The following is a 19,202-nucleotide window of genomic DNA, read 5'->3' on the forward strand; positions in this document are numbered from 1 at the left end:
AAAGACATGTCTTTGTGGCTCGTCTTTGGCGCCAGGTGAGCTAGGGAGCGTTTGAATTGATAAAATACATTTCGCCACGATCTTTCGCTCACTGCTCTCGCACGTGCGGCTGCTAGGGGCGCGCAGGATAGAGAGCGAGAGAGAGCAAGGGTGAGAGAAGGAAAGACATCCTGCTCCTCGTCTCCATGGCGATCACAGGCGCTCTAGTTGGTGCATGGGTATCAAGCTACCGGCGATTGCGTTGTGTGTTACGTATAAAGCCCTGGGGTGTGCCACGTGTCGCGCAAAATCGGCAGGTTTATTGGAGATGGCTGGCCAAGGACGCGCGCACGGATCTGTTTGCATGTTGTTTTTCCTTCTATGCTGTCAAAACGCGAATTCCGCCGTTTTTGTCTCTCTCAAACCAGGTTTCTGATAATCAGAGAAATTTCACGCACATATTAAAATAAGATTGAAATTACTCATTCACACCTTATCAACTTGTTTTCCTTAATTTTTACAAGGATTGGTCGATATGCGTGCGGCCTTGGTCCTTTTCCTCGCATCTTTTGTTTTGAAATGGTTTCCATGTCGAGGACAGGGTTCTTGTTTCGCTTTTGCTTTGTTAAATTTTAATAAATGTATGTTCGTAACAAAGAATCTTCTATATTTTCTCAATTCGTTTTAACAAAACATTGTTTTAAATACACAATACAAAAATTTCTAAGTGCTCTTCGTGGTATACTTTTGTTATGCTAGAAAGAACCCCGTTAAAGGGATAAAATTTCTTATATTTTGGCACCTCTGTCGGTGTATCAAAGCGCCTGGTCACGTGTCACCCCCTGGTCTTCATTTGCGTATGGCTCTGTTGACACATGTAAAGTGTCACTGGTGCCGACACTAACTGATGGCCAGCGATCTGAATGCGTGATATTACGATTTGCATTGCAGAGCGAGCTGATGGGTCAGTCGCTGTACAACTTCACCTGTAAGACCGACCATGAGTTCTTACGAAGCGGTCTGCAGATCGACCCTGATGGTGATCCCGGTCCAAACATCAGTGAGATAATCTTGCACCGTTTGGCGACGCACTTTTGCTAATACTTTTATGTATTCCAGATGCTAGATGCCAGCGAAAGAACTTCTTCATCAAGCTGTGCCAGAAGTCTACAGGAAGGAGTGATAGCGCCCAGTTTGAGGTATTCCAGATCATTGGAAGCCTCAAAGTACTCGGAGGCAACAACAATGCCACTAATGCTGCTGAGGCTCACTCGACGCAGATCTGCAGGAAGTCCACAGGCAGGATTAGAGGTTGGTCACTGCTGCACTCACAATTTTGATTTTTCATGTTCCTTAGTTAGCATAGGACATCAGCTGGGACTTAATTATTCACAACGATTGATTTTATTTAGAAGCACTAAAACTGAACGTTACAAATTTGAAATTAATTTTTATCTAACCTTTGGTGTTGTCGTGACAGCTGTTTGTTATGCGAATGGCTTGGAGAAGCACCCATCTATGAATTGAATAATTATCCAGATTTCCATCATGAAGTAGTATGGTAGGGGAAATTAAATTATGCTCAGGAATTTTTGCTCAATCATGAATTTTTATACAGAAGATAAAATTCTAAATAGTTGTAATATTTTTCAATCCCAGATAATAATCAATTTTATTAGTCATAATAATATAATTTAATGGTCGTTAATTTATTTCATAAAAAATAGATTGTTTGATATTTTTGGACAGTTAAATTCCTTTTCCTGGGTAGAAAAAGTGAGAAACATTCGATCTGGTGGTAGTCCATTTGTATCTCGTTTTGTCGGCATTCGTTTTCCCACCTGTTGATCGGCGAATATTGTTTGCCGGCGCGGATTGAACGATGAGAGACTCGAAATGCTCTCAATCAAGCTGACATGTGAGGTCACTTTGGCCATTACGCGCAGGTGTCCCTCTGTCTGATATGTGCGTCTGACCGATAGGTGCATTATCCAGATCTGCTCGCGTCAACACTGCGATTTGTCATCCACTGCGTACGCAGGTGGAAAAACTGACGACCCGGTTCGAGGGAACGAATTAGAAAAATGAAAGGAAAAAACATAAAAGATCGCTTGGGTTGCATTTGCAAATCACTTCGTTGTCATGCAAACACAGATCTAAATCGCAGATCTGCAAGCCTCTTCTCTGCCTCTCGGCACGTGTACCTTCTTTAGCCGCGATTCCGCGCTTCCCTGTGCCTCCCCTGACCTTGGGCGCTACGTGTTTACATTGGCCGAATGCCAGCCTGCATTTGGCGAGCGCAAATACACAGAAGCCCGAAATAGCCCTCTCAGAACGTTTGCCTCCGTGGAGGCCAATCACCCGCATTTTCCAATCTATGTGCACTTGTCAGCAGAGTCGGGCAGCAGTCACCAAGGCCAAAATCAAAACCAGCCAGACGTGGTGTTGATGGCCATAGCTAAGATGGCAAACCTCCGCACCTCCAACTTGGTGTGCATGGACTCAAACAAGGAGGAGTATTTCACCCGACACAACCTTGACGGTGACATCATGTTCTGCGACCAAAGGTAAATCAAACTCCTAGAAAGTTAAATATATTTGTTTCCAATCCTCAAAAAGTCATCCCCAGAAACACTTGAGACAATTTCAACATGAGTATTTCGTTAGTACTACTTATTAATTTATTCATTTAAGATACTTGATACAGAAACAGTCATCATATCGCAAAAAAAACGCCAAAAGCTCAATAAATCTGACGAAACCGAGTCACAATTAAAAATGAAAATTAGGGTTTTTTCAAAAGATTTTCATAGTCTATATTAACATTAGAATTTGGTGTTCTGTATGCGATCGAGGGAAGAGTAGAATTCTAGTAGCATTTATGTTTTGGGGTGGACTCAGGGTAGATTTGCGCCTACGTTTGACTCTTGCGTTGCAATGACAAATCCATGCGGAATTGGGAGTCTTGCAAAATGTATCCACTCCCTAATTATTAGTTTGCACCTTTTCAGCATGCGTGAATGAATTTCACGTGACGAATGTCTAGCGTTTCAATAAAAGACCCCTGTGCGGGGGCAGTAACACGAGCTGGTCCGTTTTTGGATGGGCTTCCTCCAATGCGCCCATGTTGTCCGTTCGCGATGTTATTGGGACACAGAGTTTTTTCGCGTTGTTCGCTATTAGGTGGTCACCCATCTCAGAATAGATGAACTGATAAAAAAATAGAACAAAAATTGTGTTCTAGAATCAATTTGTGAACATAAGGCAGTTTTTTGGAAGCCCTGCTGACGGAATTAAAACAAAATTGCCATGCAGCAATCATATTAACAATGAATTTGTTTCTTACAGAGTTTCCATCACTTGTGGTTACATGGTGGATGAATTATGTGGTTCCTCTGCCTTCCGGTACGTCCATGTTAAGGATCTTAACTGGTTGCTTGTTTCACTCAGACAAAGTGAGTATAAAATCCAGTCACTACTGACTATTTTGGGAGTATTTAGTTGCATAGTTAACTTGTAATTGCTCTTTCATTGTCTATCCAGTGTTCACCAAAAACGGCTTTGGATATTCCACCTACAGATTGCTATCAAAAACAGGCGACTTTGTTTATATGCGATCACATGGCACCTTAGAGTTTGACAAGGAGACCAGCAAGGTCATCTCGTTCGTTTGCGTTAACACACTTTTGTCAGAAGAAGATGGCAAGAAAGGCGTCGAAGAAATGAAAAAGCGTTTCAATGCCAACACAAAGAATTCTCAAGCCAACATTATAATTAAAAACGAAGAAGTTTGTGTTCACGTTGATAGTAGTATAAAATTATTGACTCTCATTTTGCAGCTCGGTGAAGATATTGATATGATGAAAGATCCCTTTCAAATGACGCAGATGATCAAAAAACTCTTGAGGACCTATAATGTCCCACAAACACCGGTCAATGAGGAAGTGCCTGAGTCCGAGTATCGTAAATGCTTTGTCGCCTCCAAATCACTGCCTCCTCCCACAGTAAGTTCATATCTCTTCTTTATTTCAAATGACTTACGCTCGCCATAGGTTATTAAAAGTTGCAAATAAAAATAAGTGTTCATAATGAAAAAATGATGAAATTGCCTCTCCTAAACACTAAATCTTGCAGGCATCAATGAAAATTATGCAACGTCGATCATCAACCGCAAGCGGGACCCCGATGCATAACCAGGTGTCACCAACATCTCCCGGCCCAAGCAAAAATTGCGCCACGCGGCGGCCGTCCAAGTTTGAGCAGGATTTGCACCCGTTGCCGAGCGAGTCGCACCAGCTGGACACGCGATTCCAAACGGGCAAGGGCACTTGCGTGGGGCGGCCGCGTTCGCAGCGTCAGCGAGCAGCGTCACAGGACCCGCCCGTTAAGCAGAGCAGGCGCGGTCGACCGCGCGGCTCTGGCATCGGCACCAAACGGAAGGCTGTCAAGTGCGAGGCGGACACGCCGACTGCAAAACGCAGCCTCCACAGCACCATCTCGTTTACCTGTGAAGACCAGTCCTTCAAAGTCCTGCACGCCTCTGTGGTGGACGAACCGCTGTCGATGGGCCTTTGGGATGACAGCGGGAATTCCATCATGGAGGGCATGTCTAGTTTGTGCGACGATAGTCAAGGTTGGTTTGCTTTCATTGCTCTGAGTCAGAAATTTTAATTTTTGTTTGTTTTCCCCCACCCCACAGGGTTGGCGATGTTTGACGACTTTCATCTGCAGTTATCGCCATCACAGCACAGCTTGCAGGTTCAAACTGTTGCCAAGACAACAATGGTCAGTATACCGTTCCAAACTCCCCTAGCTATTTAAAGAATCCAACCAAAATTTCATGAGAAGTCGAAATATTTTCAAAACTTCGAAAATTGCATGTCATATTTATCAATTGATCTAGTCAAGAAGAGTCTGCGTACCAAATTTTACCATGATTGGACAAAAATTGCCCTTTTTTAAAATCAACAAAGAAATCATTTCTAGACCCCATACTAAGGTTTCGCAATTCTCCTATCATGTTAGATGTTAAATTTTTATCGGTCATTTTCCTCCAGCATCATCTAACACGTCTGATTAAAAAGTATTGATTTTAATTGCAAAAGGCAGGAATTTCATGTGATTAAAGAGCATTTTAAGTTATAATTTTTTTAACAATCTCAACCTTAAAATTTAAACATGAACTGTGAAAGTGTGAAACCGTAATGCAGCTTACATCAGGGAGCCATAGGCTGAAAGCTATCTTTGTTGTCCGCGTTCTGACGTCAGTGGGTTTTGCAAGAATACAGAATTAGTTGCCGTGACAATCGTAGTGGCAATATTGAAACAGAATATTCGATAGCGTCCCCCTTTACCAACTCTTGCCTTCTTTTTCTATATAATTCAATAGTTGTTGATTCTGATATTCGCTTAGCATCCCTTCTTGGTCTTGGGTCCGGGATGAATTTGCGTTTGCTTGACCATTTTTTTAACCGTGTTGCGCTTGGAAAATCTTTTTTCTCGCATATCACATCAATTTGACTTTACATTTTTCCACTGCTGAAAATTGTTAGCAATGAAAAAAGAATTACAAATTTGTAATTGTGATAAAAAATTTTCATCCAGGATCTTGCTGCATAGTGTAATTTTAATATTAAATGCTGCATTTCTTAAATCAAAGTGTCATATTCTAACAAACCATCAAAACAATCAAATATTGCGATTCAAATTTACTGAATATTTCTTGTTTTTATTGCAGAGTGAGTCTAATGAGGACACGGCGAGTGTATGCGGGGCGATACACGAGCTGACAAGCAGCATAGATAGGCAGCCAGACATTGGCATTTGAGTGCTTGAGCTTCGGACGTCGCTGCGGTGAGTCGGTTGAACAAATTACCGAGTCGTGCGGCGGCGGAGGAAGAGGAATGGTCACAAAGTTCAGTGTGCAACGCAGCGCGCGCGGAATCGAAGCGCCACTCGCAGGTTACGCGCCAGAGCGGGACTCTGATAGAAAGAAATACGCATGATTAACTCATTCTTAAGTGTAGCCGTACTTGATTACTCCATCTATATTCTATTGTATCTGCTATTGAGATGAAGAATGACCATACAGTTGATATACACACAAACATGTACCGTATGTAATCGAATAGAAATTTACGTACAGCTTGTTTTTCGTCCGTAGTCTGTTCCTTGTTTGGTGTACTTTTGACCAATCAAAATCGTTTTAGACGTTTACATACACAACATAACAACATTGCCTATGAAAGTAGCGTGAAATTTTGTCTCGCTTCTATTTGCTCACATACAAACACAAACACACATTCACGAGAACAAACAATTCAAGTTACACACACACACACACACACTCAAACGAGAGAATCATAATTTGTAGTAGTAATGTTAGGGGGAAAATAACAACAACAACAACAACAACACTGAAAAATACGAGTCTTCGAATACCTTGAGGAGGCGATGGAGCAGTCCATTTAAGGGGAGATTTTGGCAGCTGATTTGAAATAGTTGAATGATGCAGCTCCTCGTCTCGACTGCTGCAAAAATTAACATTTGCGACTTTTTTATCGACGAGCCTACTTTGCTGATGAAAATAATAATAGACTACTGATAATGATTTCTGACTGAATTTGCCGCGCGAGTTTTTGACAAGGGAGAACTTAAATGAATAAAACAAAATCACACATACACACTTGCTGAACACTGGACATAACGCGATTTTATGTGAAAAACAAGCACTGTAATGACTGAATTTTATCGTAATAAAGAGTCTTATTAATGATAGGTGAGTTGATCATGTGTAAAACCTAGCTGCTGTATAATTAAATCATTATATTAAACTCGGTTAAGAGAATAACGGAAGAGAGAACTAGCAGGTAATATGTGTATTAAGAGATTTTGACACTTCCTCTTCTTCGAACTACTCTTTTTGTGCTTCTCTTTGTTATTCTGTCTTTTTAAATATTTTACGCTGTTTTTACAAACGTGAAAGAATACACAAGCGGTTTTTTTGCTTTTTCGTCACAAGTGGTTGTATTCTTGATGCGAAATCAAGTGAAAGAAAAATTCTAGGGTTCTCTTTGTAAGGCAAAATGTTGTTATTTTTCTCTGAATTTGCAATGTATAATTATACAAAGTGGCATAATGGTTAGAGTTTTTGGAAATTGTATTTTCATGAAACGTCTTATGCTGTATGTATACAGAAAAGAAGAACATCAATGAAATTGGTTCTTATCTTAAGAAAGCTGTTATAGGTAATGCACGCCTCTGCCTCTTCTCGGCCGATTTGGGTGTTTGCTCGAGAGCTCGGTGACTCTCGAATCGGATATTTAGCCTCACATGGTACAAAAAATTGCATTTTGCGACGCACGCGCAGGGCGCGATCACACATGGCTCAATCGCGGAAATGCTCATTGACGCTCAGAATGTTTTCCACGTCATCCGAGTGTTAAATGGAATACGGCTAGTTCGTTCTAACCGTCGGTTTTTCGTCATTGTTTAATTTGTGTATTAGGTTAAACGCGTGTTCCTTGCTGTTTCAAATGATCTGTGGTCTGGATGAAAGAAAAAATTATTTTTTATCGTGCGCGAATGGAAAAGTAGTGCACTTTTTTGCCCGCCGGCGAGCGCTGCGCGACCGCTGGGTGGGCCGTAGAAATTTAAGAGCGAGAGCGCTGAGCGCTAGCGCAACACTGCCAGTCAGCGCGAGCATTCCGACCGCCGCCATGTGTGAGCAGAGCAATTTGAATGCAAATTATTTTCTGAATTTGATTCGAAATTCAAAAAAATTGTTGTTATGCATCTCTTTCTCGATAGTGCTCAAAATTTTCAACGAAGTCTCGGTGGATGCCTTTTTTTACCCCTTTGCTTTTCAATCCAATGGAAATGGAAAGTTATCTGTCGTAATGTGAACAATTATCTAGATAATTGTCATCTATCAACATCTTAAATTTCGTTTTGAAAATACGCTCTTGCTTGAAGAATATAACATATTCTTATTTTTTTAGTATTTTAAAAAATAAAATCCACTGGGGTAAATAATGGGCTGAAGTCTTGACGTTTTCGTAAATATTTGTGTCTAATCAAAAGAGCTGTTCAAGTCCTTGTCTAGTTATTATTTCAAATCTGCGAGAGGGCAGAGGCGTCAGTCGATAAATGGCTCATCAGCTAGCTTTGATAATGTGGCATAACTACGAACGCGCATCATTGTATTGTAATCTGATTGATTTCTCTCGACCACCCACACTCGCCTCTCGTTAGGCGATTTCCTGTGCGGCCTTGTTCGCCGCCGGGTCGTTGTCGGCAAAGGCGCAGACCGTTCTTTTGGTATTCAATTCTAATGACATTGTGTTTACTTTTCCGGAATCAGCTGATTGTAGTTGCAAGAATGAAAATCAGACTGTCGTGTTTTCTGCCGCCAAGACTGATTACATAAAACAAGATTTTATGACTGCGTGCCATTAAATACCTCATCTCGTTGTAAAAAAAACTGAAAAATAACTGCGCTCGCTTGACTTTTCATGCTCACACTCACTTTTCTCCAAACACATATTACAATAGTACGGTGTATATTTCCAATCTTTTTCGTTTGTGATTTTTTTTCTGTTCGAGACAACGGAACTCCCTTCTCATGGAGTTTTTTCTCTCTTTATTTACAAAACACTCATTTCGTACGGGTCATCTTATGAATCATTGCATGTTTCGATTATTGCGATTCGCACTTTCGTTGGCCATCCTATGTTCCTTGCGGAGAAGTATCTATCTTTTGTGAGACCAAAACGGTGGCCTGGTCCAAAATTGTGTTTGTTCGCGGTGGTGCATGAAGACAAGTTTAGTGTCCATTGCGCTTCAGGATCATTCTTGCGATCGCTGCCTGTTGCTATTTGTAACTTCCTTTTAGTTTAAATCTGTAGACTAAGATCAGCCCGATTCGAACGTAAACAAATCAATCGCCACCAATCAATACGCAACAACAGCCACTCATACACACAGACAGTTATTTATAAAGTGAAGAAAAAATCTTAACAAAATGCCATATTATGAGAGGAAATAAAATGAGCTGCGAATTTAGTAAAAAAATCAAAACTTTGATTCAAATGTTTTATTTTCACCCTGAAAACACAATCCACAGAGAGTATTATACTTTTTTTATTCAGTTTAGGTTGACGACGTGTGTTGTTCATAACATACATCAATTTAAAAGGAGGTCCAAAACAACATTGAAAGTCAAAGGACTTTGTTGAACTTTTTGGTCAATAGAAAAATATTTTTTAGTGAAACCTTGAAGATAAGTTTGAATTACCATTCAAAATTTTGGTAGCAAATATTTATCTCTCTAACAGTAAGAAAAAATATAAATAACTTAAAATAATTATTACTTTAATTTCATTATTTTGAAAAATAACAGTTACCGCCAGTTATGAGAATCCCATATAGTAAAATATGGGTGGCAAAAAGTGAAATTTGACTTCAAATATATTTTGAAAAATATCTAAACTTCAGTCCCAACTTGGCTCTGCGACATAAAAAGAGAGGTTTTTTAGCGTTTCATTCAGGCAAATCTTTCGGGATAGGAAAATATTTGCACAAAAATATATTTGTTATTTCACTTTAGATTCGAAATGATTTTATTGCGGATCAGCAGGGCAGCTGTGCCCCATGCATCCACATCCAGAACTTAAAGCGTATATTATTTAGTTAATGTGGATTGACTGCACATCAAAAAGTGCTTATTATATTTTTTTCTATTTCATTGTCAAAATAAACTCAAATCCGGATTTAGGAATTTCAAAAAGATAAGAAAATTTTCACACTACACAGTCACCCTGCCGATCCACGGTAAAATCATTTGAAACTGTTATATTATTCACATGATCAAAACTGTCATGCGAAAAAGACAGATTTATGGCGTGAAAAGTGAAAACCTAACGTTCGCGTCGATTCAGGGGCCTAGGTGTAATTCCCTCCCCCTAGAACATGCCAGCGTGCGAACTGCGAAATTTCCTCGACGCAAAACACGAAAACCGATATGCTGTAGCCAGTGACGACTGAGCGTGGCTTGTGCGATTTTTTTAACAGCCCAGAGAAGATCGAGTGAAGCAGCGAAGAGAAACGGAGTCGAGCACGGGGATCAGGAGCAGACACCAACGGAAGCTGGCGAAAAGTCCAACCTCAGCTGTAGTTGCCAAAACGCCACACCGGAGCCGTCAGTTTCGACAAAATTCTGATTATTCATTCAACTTGATTTTGCATTTGCTGATCAACCAAAAAAAGTAAGCTTCATGTATTAACAATATTATTTATCAATTAATTTTGAACAATTAATTTATGATACTTCACGCTTCGTCATGCTGTGATCTTTTTATTAAATTTCTTGTGCGTCAATTTAAATCAAAATAACCTCTTGCGTGTGCCATGCGTACTTATTTCTCCAAAGGAATGTACAAGAGAAGACTAGTTTTTAAAAGATCAATTGACTGTTGAATCTTTATTTAATTAGCAGAGATTCCGCAGTGTTTTTGTTTGTTTTTTGGGGGTCCTTTGGCAGTTGTCCTATTATGTTTGTTGGCGGGCGCTGTTATAACTTTATCGATCGGGTTGTAGGCTTTCAAGGCCACGCCTAATAAAGTGCCGAACAGCATCCTCCTGCGGCACGTCCTATCTAGCAAATGTCTCCTCTTGCCTCCTGCTTTGTCATGAATAGAATTCGAAATAGCTTTTTAAAATGTTTAAATTGGAATGGCCTCTAGTTCACGAGTGATGTATGGTGTCCTTGAAGCGCCACAAAAACTAATAAATTTAAATTTCGTATATTGGGCTGCCAGAGGCTTTCGTCGTGTTTATGCATAAAAGAAATAGGATTCTAGGACGGATTTCAGGTTATTCAGATTTTAACGATATGCTGGTCAAATTCTAGAAAACAAAAATAACTCAACAGGAGGTATATTTATTTTTTAATTTTGTTTTCAAGGTTTAAATAGTTGTGGAGCGCTATAATAAAATTAATTGTTTTTAAAATAGATCTCAAATTTGACTTAATTTTACATTTGAAATTTGAAAACATATTTCAATTTTTATATTTAAACTATAATTTATCGTTAAACTGTTAAGAGCAATTCTTTAGTCTGTTGATTCCGTCTGTTGATTCAAAAATTTCAGAGTTCTTTTTCTGTCCAACACTCGAACACCCGCTCTGGCGGATAAAAAGCTGAAACCGAGATGATAAAGTAATCGCAGACCCCTGCTCGATCCCCTCGCGAATTTTGAGCTCTGCGTTTTCCTGCCACTGCTCTTTTTGCTCTCGACGTCTCTTCAGTGTTTAGCTCGATCGCGGCAAAGAGCACGAACCCGCTGCGTCCGCCACTGGCCTGACGTTTATCACTCTTGGCTTTTTTCTCTGGCGGCAGGCTGCGCACCGAAGCGAACGTTGTGTGCCGTCGATCCTGCGTAGACTAGACACTGTCCGATGTGTTGTATACCCTCTAACGTAAACATTTTGAGGCTCGACCCATACATTAACATGCTCATACCGCACACCCTCTGGCAAATTTATCCTGCGGTTAACATATAAGCAAAAAAATGTCTATTATTAGACTTGACGCGGTTTCCTCAATAGATAATAGCTCGGAAACCTCTTGTATATGTTACTGAGCGCCTTAAGTCACAAGTTAGTTATTAAAATTATGAATGAATTTATTATTGAATGCATATGCGTGCGACACTAATCCTATTTCTAATTACTTTATTAATCCTAATTCTATTTACTTTTAACTTTTACTATTTTATTGATCAGTGCAGTAATTTAAATTGGGAATTTAATCACGTTATATTTTTAGTATCACAGTGTAAAACTATTGATTTATTGCAATCGTATCTCTATGGTCATGTGAAATTTTTTTGGCATAGTGTAATGGAGATTTCTATTCATTTTGTTCTTGAAATACCAGGACCCCACCATGGGCTATAAGTTAAATTTTATTCAAAAGATCCAAGAGATCACAGGATGAAGACATTATTTAAAATTTATGAAAAATATTTTGTTCCAATCGTGCTGATTCTCTTTTTAAGACTTCGAAATTTTGGAATTCCAGATCCAGCTAAATCATGGGGAACAACGTTGGCACCCCGATTTCCACTGAAGATCCGGACCAAAATGGTAAAACTTCGAAAGCACATTTATATTATATTTATATTAAATTGAAATTTTTATGCAGGAGGTACAACGCAAGAAATGAATGAATTTTCCGACGATGAGAGCGAATTTTCGGAATTGGGCGTAGAGGGTAAAAATTCTGTTTGAGAGTAAGTCAAGTGTAATTAAGTTGCATTTCTTTTAACATTGCAGAAATACAAAACAAAGCACGCTATTTGTGTGCAAACATAAACATGTGCTTCAGCGTGTGGAAGCTCGTGCAGAAAGTTGAGAAGCACGAGACGGATGACATGAAGCGTCTGTTTGAAAAGAAGGACGCAGACGGTGTAAAGAACTTTTACGCAGTGGAAAAGAGAAATATTTACAAGGAACGGTACTCGAGAGAAAAAATGAACCAGATGTACAGCAACTGGAAGAAGCTCAAAAATTTTAAAAATCTACAAGAGTATAGAGAGTCACAGAGCGAGCAGCCTGATACAAATGGCGAAAGCACAAAAGTAGATATGGAGAAATCAAAATTGAGCAAAAAAGAAAGGGAAATATTGGATGAGTTGCTCTCTTTCCGGACCGACGCCGAAAGCTACGCCGGCTTTTACTCGTTCCTGGTTAAATGCGACAATTTTTCCGACGAAAAGGACAAAAAACGCAAGCTATTTCGCAGCATGCTGATTGAGCGTCTTGTGAAAAAGAACGTGCGAAAGCTAGAAATCGCGCTGGGCCTCGACTACGATGACAACTTCACCGACTACAAAGAAATCTTCGCAGCGTTGCAGAAGCGAAAAGAGGAAGTGTCTGAGTTGAAATCAAAGCTGAATGAAGAGATCTTCAAAAATTGCCCAAAGAAGTTGGATTTCCATTTAAAATTCTCGCACTATGTCGTTAGCGTCGTCAAGAGAGCCAAACGCAAGCACCTAGTGGATGACGTACCCGACTACTTTAAAGTAGGCGACAAAAATCACCTGGATATGGTGCGCGACGTGCTCAACTGCATGGTGACGTTCGAAAACGAGCAAACGACTCCTCTGGCCCTGCTGTGCGAGTACGCCACGATCGACATGTTCCACGCACTCATCGGTGACACCGAGGACCTCGACGTGAGGAGCGCACTCTCGAGCGACTCCGCCATCTGGTGCACGCCAGTCGACAAGAATAAAAAACAAGGCCCGAGCCTGGTGCACTACGCCGCCATGAACCCCTCGGCCGACATCCTGCGTCATCTGTTTGACGAAGGACTGGTGACCACTGATGACCTGCAGAAGGAGACCTCGAGGGGCAACACGCCACTGCACTTTGCCGCACAGTACAGCTCCATCGATTGCGTCGACTTTCTCTCCGAAAAGGGATGTCCGTACCTGGTGAGGAACAAACTGGGAGAGACGCCGCTGCACCTGGCTGCCAACGGAGGCGACCTGGACACGTTCAACCGCGTGTATCACATGTTCCCGGATGAGGAGTTGTGTCTGCTGGACGAGGCAAAATTCGGGCAACCGCTGCTGTACGCGGCCAAGAATAACCATTTTGAATGCATGGGCACGATTTTGGACAAGCAGGCGGAGGCGGATGGCACCGTACACGACGAGGAGTGCGACACGGCGCTGCACTACATCAGCAAGGAGGCGAGCTCCCGCTGGCTGGCTAAATTGCTGAAAGCCAACGGTCTGATCGGCGAGAAGAACGAGGTTGGCAACTCGCCCATAGACTGGATCTCGTACTCGCGGCTCAGGGCGCTGCTCGACAAGCACGTGACAATGGTCAAGCTGAAGCGTAACAAGGGTGACACATCGCGCAAGGACCACACCGAGGTGATTTTCAACAACCTGTTTGGACACCACGCAAGTGGTAGCGACATGAAGAACATCATGGCCATCGCGCAGGTATGGAAAATGCATTTCTTGCCAATAAGTTTCTCTGAGAATTTAAACCTATTTTTCGCCTCAGATATGAGTTTAATTATTTTTTTTTAATTTTACAAAAATTATTATTTCTTAGCCTCCCCTATAGCTGATAGAAAGTAACACATTAAAAAAATAAAGTCGCATAAATATTTCAATTTAATTCAATTTCGCATGAAATGATGTTGAATAAATAAAGAATGATGTTAAAAATAAGGTGAAATTATTCTACTTGGTTTTTAGGGGCCAGGAAATTAAACGGAAGGATTTTATCGATTTTTTCTGTCTCATATATTATCGATCGTATTTCAAACAAACTTGACCAGAAAATTATGAAAGAATAAGCCACCGTGCAGAGTTTCGTCATAAATACTAATACTCATATAATCATATATATAAATAATCATATATATAAGCTATATTCCAGTGCTTGCAGGATTGTTCAAAAAAAAATTATTTTTCTTGGTATGGTAATTTCTCACATTGGTTTATGTTGCATGTGCATACCTTCCCTTGTAACTGCGAGTAAATTCGAATTTATGTTAATTTTGAAAATTCAAATACTAAATTGATTTTGCTACAATTTAAAAAAGTATCTGTTTTTCTGCTGCTCTTGAAGGCGGCCAACGCTGAAGCTCCTGGCGACGAGCAGCCCAGAAATCTTTGCCTGCACCCGCTGTGCCAGGCCCTTGTCTCCATCAAGTGGCAGAAAATCCGCAAATTCTTCTTCCTCAAGCTCGCCTTCTTCCTGCCATTCGTCTTCTTCCTCTCGCTGCACCCCATCCTGCAGATGCAGCGTGATCTTCGCATCGGATCAGACGCAAATGACTCCAGCACCCTTTCAGACGAGCAGTACGACCAGTGGATTGAGCTATCGCTGCAGGGCACACACCTTTTCCTCGTCATTCAGGTTGGAGTTCAGGCAGGGTTCGCAAAAACCCGCATTTTTCCGGAAAAACCCACTGCATTGCAAAAAACTGTTTTTTTGCGGGTTTTTCTGCAATTTTGCGCATTTTTCCGAAACACATGCATTCTTATGGAAAATAAAAAATTTTCATGATGGATGACCAAAAATAGGGATTTTTCAAAATCACCAAAATCAGTATTAGAGCCACTGGTTCCTCCAATAGACTAAAAATTTTAACTCTCTGCATCGTTTTCTGAAATTTCAGACTCTTTTCAAGCGAAAATTGACTATTTTCGGGTTAAATTCGGAAAAGTGCGGAAAAACCCAAGACTGGTGGGTTTTTCCAGCCGGTTTTTTGCGCAAAAAACCAGTGGTGCATTTTTGCGCATTGCAAAATTGGCGAACCCTGAGTTCAGGCCATATTTACCCGATTCTTGCTCTGCAGCATTTTGTGATTAAAAAATTCGTAAAGAGTCACCATGGGAAATTGGCAAAAACGTATTCTAAAAATTAACGCACTTTTGAGCATTCTAAAAATATTCTGCGTGTGTATTTCTTTCAATTTTTGATTTTAAAAATCAAGTTTAATGCTTTTCAAATATTATTAATTGCTGCCCTTAACCCTACTTATACGATTTTATATGATGAATTAATTTTTTAGGTGGTGAGTGGGCTGCTTTCCCTGTTTGTGCTCACTCAGCCGTTCCTCGAGAGGTCGGCGACGTACGTGAACACACAAAAATACAACATTCGCCGGGTGCGGCGGCTGCTCGAGTTCTACTGGGAAGAACTTCTGTGGTCGGACTGGTACGAGTACGCCCTATGGGTCATCGCTTTCATGCACCTGGCGGACGCGATCAGCCCCATCGTAGTGGTGATCGCCTCTTGGTTCTCGCTGTTCTACGTGTGCTCCAACCACCCGTCCATCCTGCCCCTGCGCTACATGCTGGTGCGCATCCTGCTGCGTTACATCAAATTCCTCATCTTCTCAATTGGACTTATCGGTGGGTTCGCCCTCGGCTTCTTCCTTCTGGTCAACAAGTGCAAACTGGACAGAGACCACGAGGGCGTGTGCGCAGAGGGCTTTGACACGCTCTACACAACCATGCTAAAGGTCAGGTTTGCAAAATGTCTCACTAACCAAAATTTTTGCTACACAATATTTATTTAGTTTACAGTTAAAATTTTTAAGGGAATATCTCTGACATTTAGAAAAAAAATGTAAACAGCATATTAATATTTCTTAACACGTATAATTTTTCTGCTCAGGTGCCTTCCATGATGATGGGCGAGATTTCGTTCGAGTCTTTTAAGTTTGAGGCCAGCGCCCACCTGCAGTTCCTCTTCGGCAGCTTCATTTTCCTCATCACGTGCTGCCTGTTCAACATGATGAACGGTCTGGCCATCAACATCACCACAGAGTTGGAGAAAAATGCACACGTGTTCAGCACCATAGCGCAGTGCGAGATGATCATCGAGTTTGATGCTCTGCTGAAGCAGTTGTCCAGTTGGCTTAAGTACCTTCACCTGCCAGGAAAGGACGCAATAAACGCCGTCTGGGTCGAGCGGATCAAGGTGCAGCCGTCTACGGGCGAGTGCAAGAATTTGGAACAGTATGACAGTTCAATAACGAAGCACTCCATAGCCCCTGAGGTGAAATTTCAATTTTTTTCTAGGAGTAAATTAGTATTCAATTAGCAGTTGGAAAAGCTGGTTTAATTATTTCAGGCAGCTTGATTTTATTGAAATTTAAATGTCCTCATAAATTGCTGGTATTCCAATTTAATTCTATCAGTGAAATTTATTTAACGCCCCTGGTGTAACAAACTATTAAATCTACAAAGAAATCGTTAGAATTTTTATTTCTTCTTATAAAAGAAGTTTCTATGATATCAAATCAATTGATTGAAAATTTAAAATTTGAATATCTGACTTTTGCAGGAAGATTTTTGGGAAACCAATGACCGCAGAAGAGTTGAGTGGGTATGGATGAATCGCGGGTATACGCTGGACAACAGAATTGTAAGGGCGGCTCTCGAGTGCTGCAGCAAGAATATATACAGGGACCCTGCTGACGTGGAAGTCAATCTTGACTACAACGACGATGATGGAGATGACAGCAATACCAATGGAGGCAACAACAAAGAACCTCTCAATCTTAATGACGACATGAAGTCTAAGGTGGAGAGCTTAGCATCCCAATTTCACGCCAAACCACCTGAAAATGCATTGGATGTGCCGACAGGAGGACTGAAATAATCAAGAAAATGGAACGCCTGCAATTTTTATAACTTCATTAATTATTATTGCTTATTGATTGATGTGCTAATTTTATTAAGCGCGTTTTGAATTTTGGAGAAAATGGTTAGATTTTCTTACTAGCGTGAGAAGTAAATACACTATATAGAACTGACCTCTGAAGTAAGTTTTTTCTTGGGCTAACTCCAAGCAACTGTTGAAAGTTTAATCACGCTTTGTACCCAAATTATTTTTTGATTCACAATACAGATAACATTGACCCTATCTCAAAAGCTTTATATTTCTTAAAAATTCATCCCAAAAACTGTTTGTGTATAATTAACGTCAAATTTTTATTGAGAAGTAAACAGTTATTGAAAAAAATTGTTTCATTTTCACGCCTGAATTGATTGTTGAATTTGCATTCTTTTGTCTCCAATGTGGCACGCGGTGCACCCTTGTTATCCGTTCGCGACGGCATTCAGACGCGGAGCTCGCGCGAGTTGTTCGCTATCAAATTCTTAAAAGGGGGGAACAGATCGCAAAAAAAACTAAACTAGAAATTTAACTAGTAAAATATTGTTTATAATTGTTCTAAAACTTTCTGGCCTGCTACGGACCTTAGGAGCGCCATGACCAGGTGCCCAAACCGAAAAGTAACACCGTAACCATCAGGCGGGCACGAAGTTGGTCAGCGTAGACCTCTTCAAGACGCCGCCCAGAGAGCTGAGATTTGGGAGCAGGCCAGTCAGGGTTACAACAATAATATTTGCGGAAGAACTCAACATGAAAACAAAAATTACATTGTTTGGTTGTCCGAAAACAGGCTTGGTTTTATTTACCCAAGCGTTGGCTTGGATAAAATTCCTCCCCACTAGAAGACGCCAGCGTGCGTCGTGGGAACTGCCAAATTTTCATTTTGCAAAGCTCAAAGACCAATTGGCTGAAGCCGAGTAACGACTGTGCGTTTTTTAAGCGGGAACAAATGGAGTAGGGAAGAGTAAAATAGGCGAGCGTAGCCAGCGAAACTGGGATTAGACACAGACGGTTACCCGCAGAGTGAAGCTATTAGCGATAAACCTATCTTGAGAGCCAGCTGCGTTATTTGCCAAACGCCGGAGCAGGTGGCTGGTGTCTTTGACAATCTTGAATCTAGCATTGGAATTGCAATTGCAATAGCTGGACGACCACAAAAAGTAAGTATAGTCTATTTTTTGAAAGTACTAAAAGTTAATTATTATTTTTTAGGTAGTTTCTATTTTTCCTATTTTTCACGCAAATTTCACACTGCGTGACTATTTAATTTAAAATTTGCATGAAATTATATGGTTTTCCACCTCGTGGACCGTGCATTGAATTCTCCAAAATGTCTCAAGAGATAATAATTTAATTTATTTCTCTTTATTTCAGTACACTGCATTAATGGTAATCAAGAAAAATGTTAAAAAGACAAAATGTACTGGTGATCAAGTCGCTGAAACGTCGACAATTCAAAATATACTCGAGTCATACACGGGCATATGCTCGATTTAACCAGTTTCAGCCATGACTAGTTTTCTGCCAAATCTACTTAATTAGCAAATTATTATCTGCGTGGTTTTCTTCTATTTGTGGCAGTTAAATTTATTTGCGAACACTGATAAAAAAAACTTGATCGATCGAGGTTGTAGTCCTAAGGCCACGCCTAAGCGTCTAACAACTTTCCTCCATCTAGCAAAAGTGTCTCCTCTTAACTTAAGTCTGCTGGTCTACTACAACGAAAAGAATTTAAAATGGTTCGTTAAAATGGTGCCATTTCGTTCAGCCCCCTGGTTAATGTATTATATGTGCGGTGTCCGTGAGGCAACACACTAATATAAACTTCGATAATTTATGTTATACTGTCAGGACTGTCAGAGGCTCAGCGCATTGTTTTCAGATAGAATTAGGAGAAATAGTCGGTATTTAGGACCGCCAGCACACTCAGTTTCCTATTTAGTTTCTCATTTCTATTTTTCATTAATAAAATCAACGGCAAGAATTTCTTACCATCAAAGATATC

At 40.6% G+C, this 19,202-nt stretch overlaps 2 protein-coding genes across 4 annotated transcripts in view; both read left to right on the forward strand.

The window, feature by feature from the left end:
- Window positions 1–9,063, forward strand: part of LOC135947164 (neuronal PAS domain-containing protein 2-like) — a 32,340-nt gene extending 23,277 nt beyond the window's left edge. For 2 of the 3 annotated variants that reach the window (XM_065495801.1, XM_065495803.1), the window contains 9 exons: window positions 931–1,039; window positions 1,099–1,290; window positions 2,372–2,546; window positions 3,328–3,434; window positions 3,523–3,767; window positions 3,819–3,983; window positions 4,114–4,612; window positions 4,679–4,764; window positions 5,717–9,063. In XM_065495801.1, the coding sequence (XP_065351873.1) occupies window positions 931–1,039; window positions 1,099–1,290; window positions 2,372–2,546; window positions 3,328–3,434; window positions 3,523–3,767; window positions 3,819–3,983; window positions 4,114–4,612; window positions 4,679–4,764; window positions 5,717–5,806 (1,668 nt within the window). In that variant the 3' untranslated portion in view covers window positions 5,807–9,063. The remainder of the gene's footprint in view (window positions 1–930; window positions 1,040–1,098; window positions 1,291–2,371; window positions 2,547–3,327; window positions 3,435–3,522; window positions 3,768–3,818; window positions 3,984–4,113; window positions 4,613–4,678; window positions 4,765–5,716) is intronic. The other variant, XM_065495802.1, reaches the window with a different exon arrangement.
- An 889-nt stretch (window positions 9,064–9,952) lies between these two features.
- Window positions 9,953–17,549, forward strand: LOC135946412 (uncharacterized). Its single transcript, XM_065494621.1, has 8 exons — window positions 9,953–10,244; window positions 12,063–12,127; window positions 12,186–12,254; window positions 12,317–13,998; window positions 14,636–14,926; window positions 15,585–16,037; window positions 16,193–16,576; window positions 16,865–17,549. The coding sequence occupies exons 2-8, from the start codon at window positions 12,076–12,078 to the stop codon at window positions 17,180–17,182; spliced, it is 3,249 nt and encodes a 1,082-aa protein (XP_065350693.1). The 5' UTR covers window positions 9,953–10,244; window positions 12,063–12,075; the 3' UTR covers window positions 17,183–17,549.
- Window positions 17,550–19,202: the final 1,653 nt, after the last annotated feature.

The sequence above is a fragment of the Cloeon dipterum genome, chromosome X (assembly GCF_949628265.1).
Source record: "Cloeon dipterum chromosome X, ieCloDipt1.1, whole genome shotgun sequence".
NCBI classification, from domain to species: domain Eukaryota; kingdom Metazoa; phylum Arthropoda; class Insecta; order Ephemeroptera; family Baetidae; genus Cloeon; species Cloeon dipterum.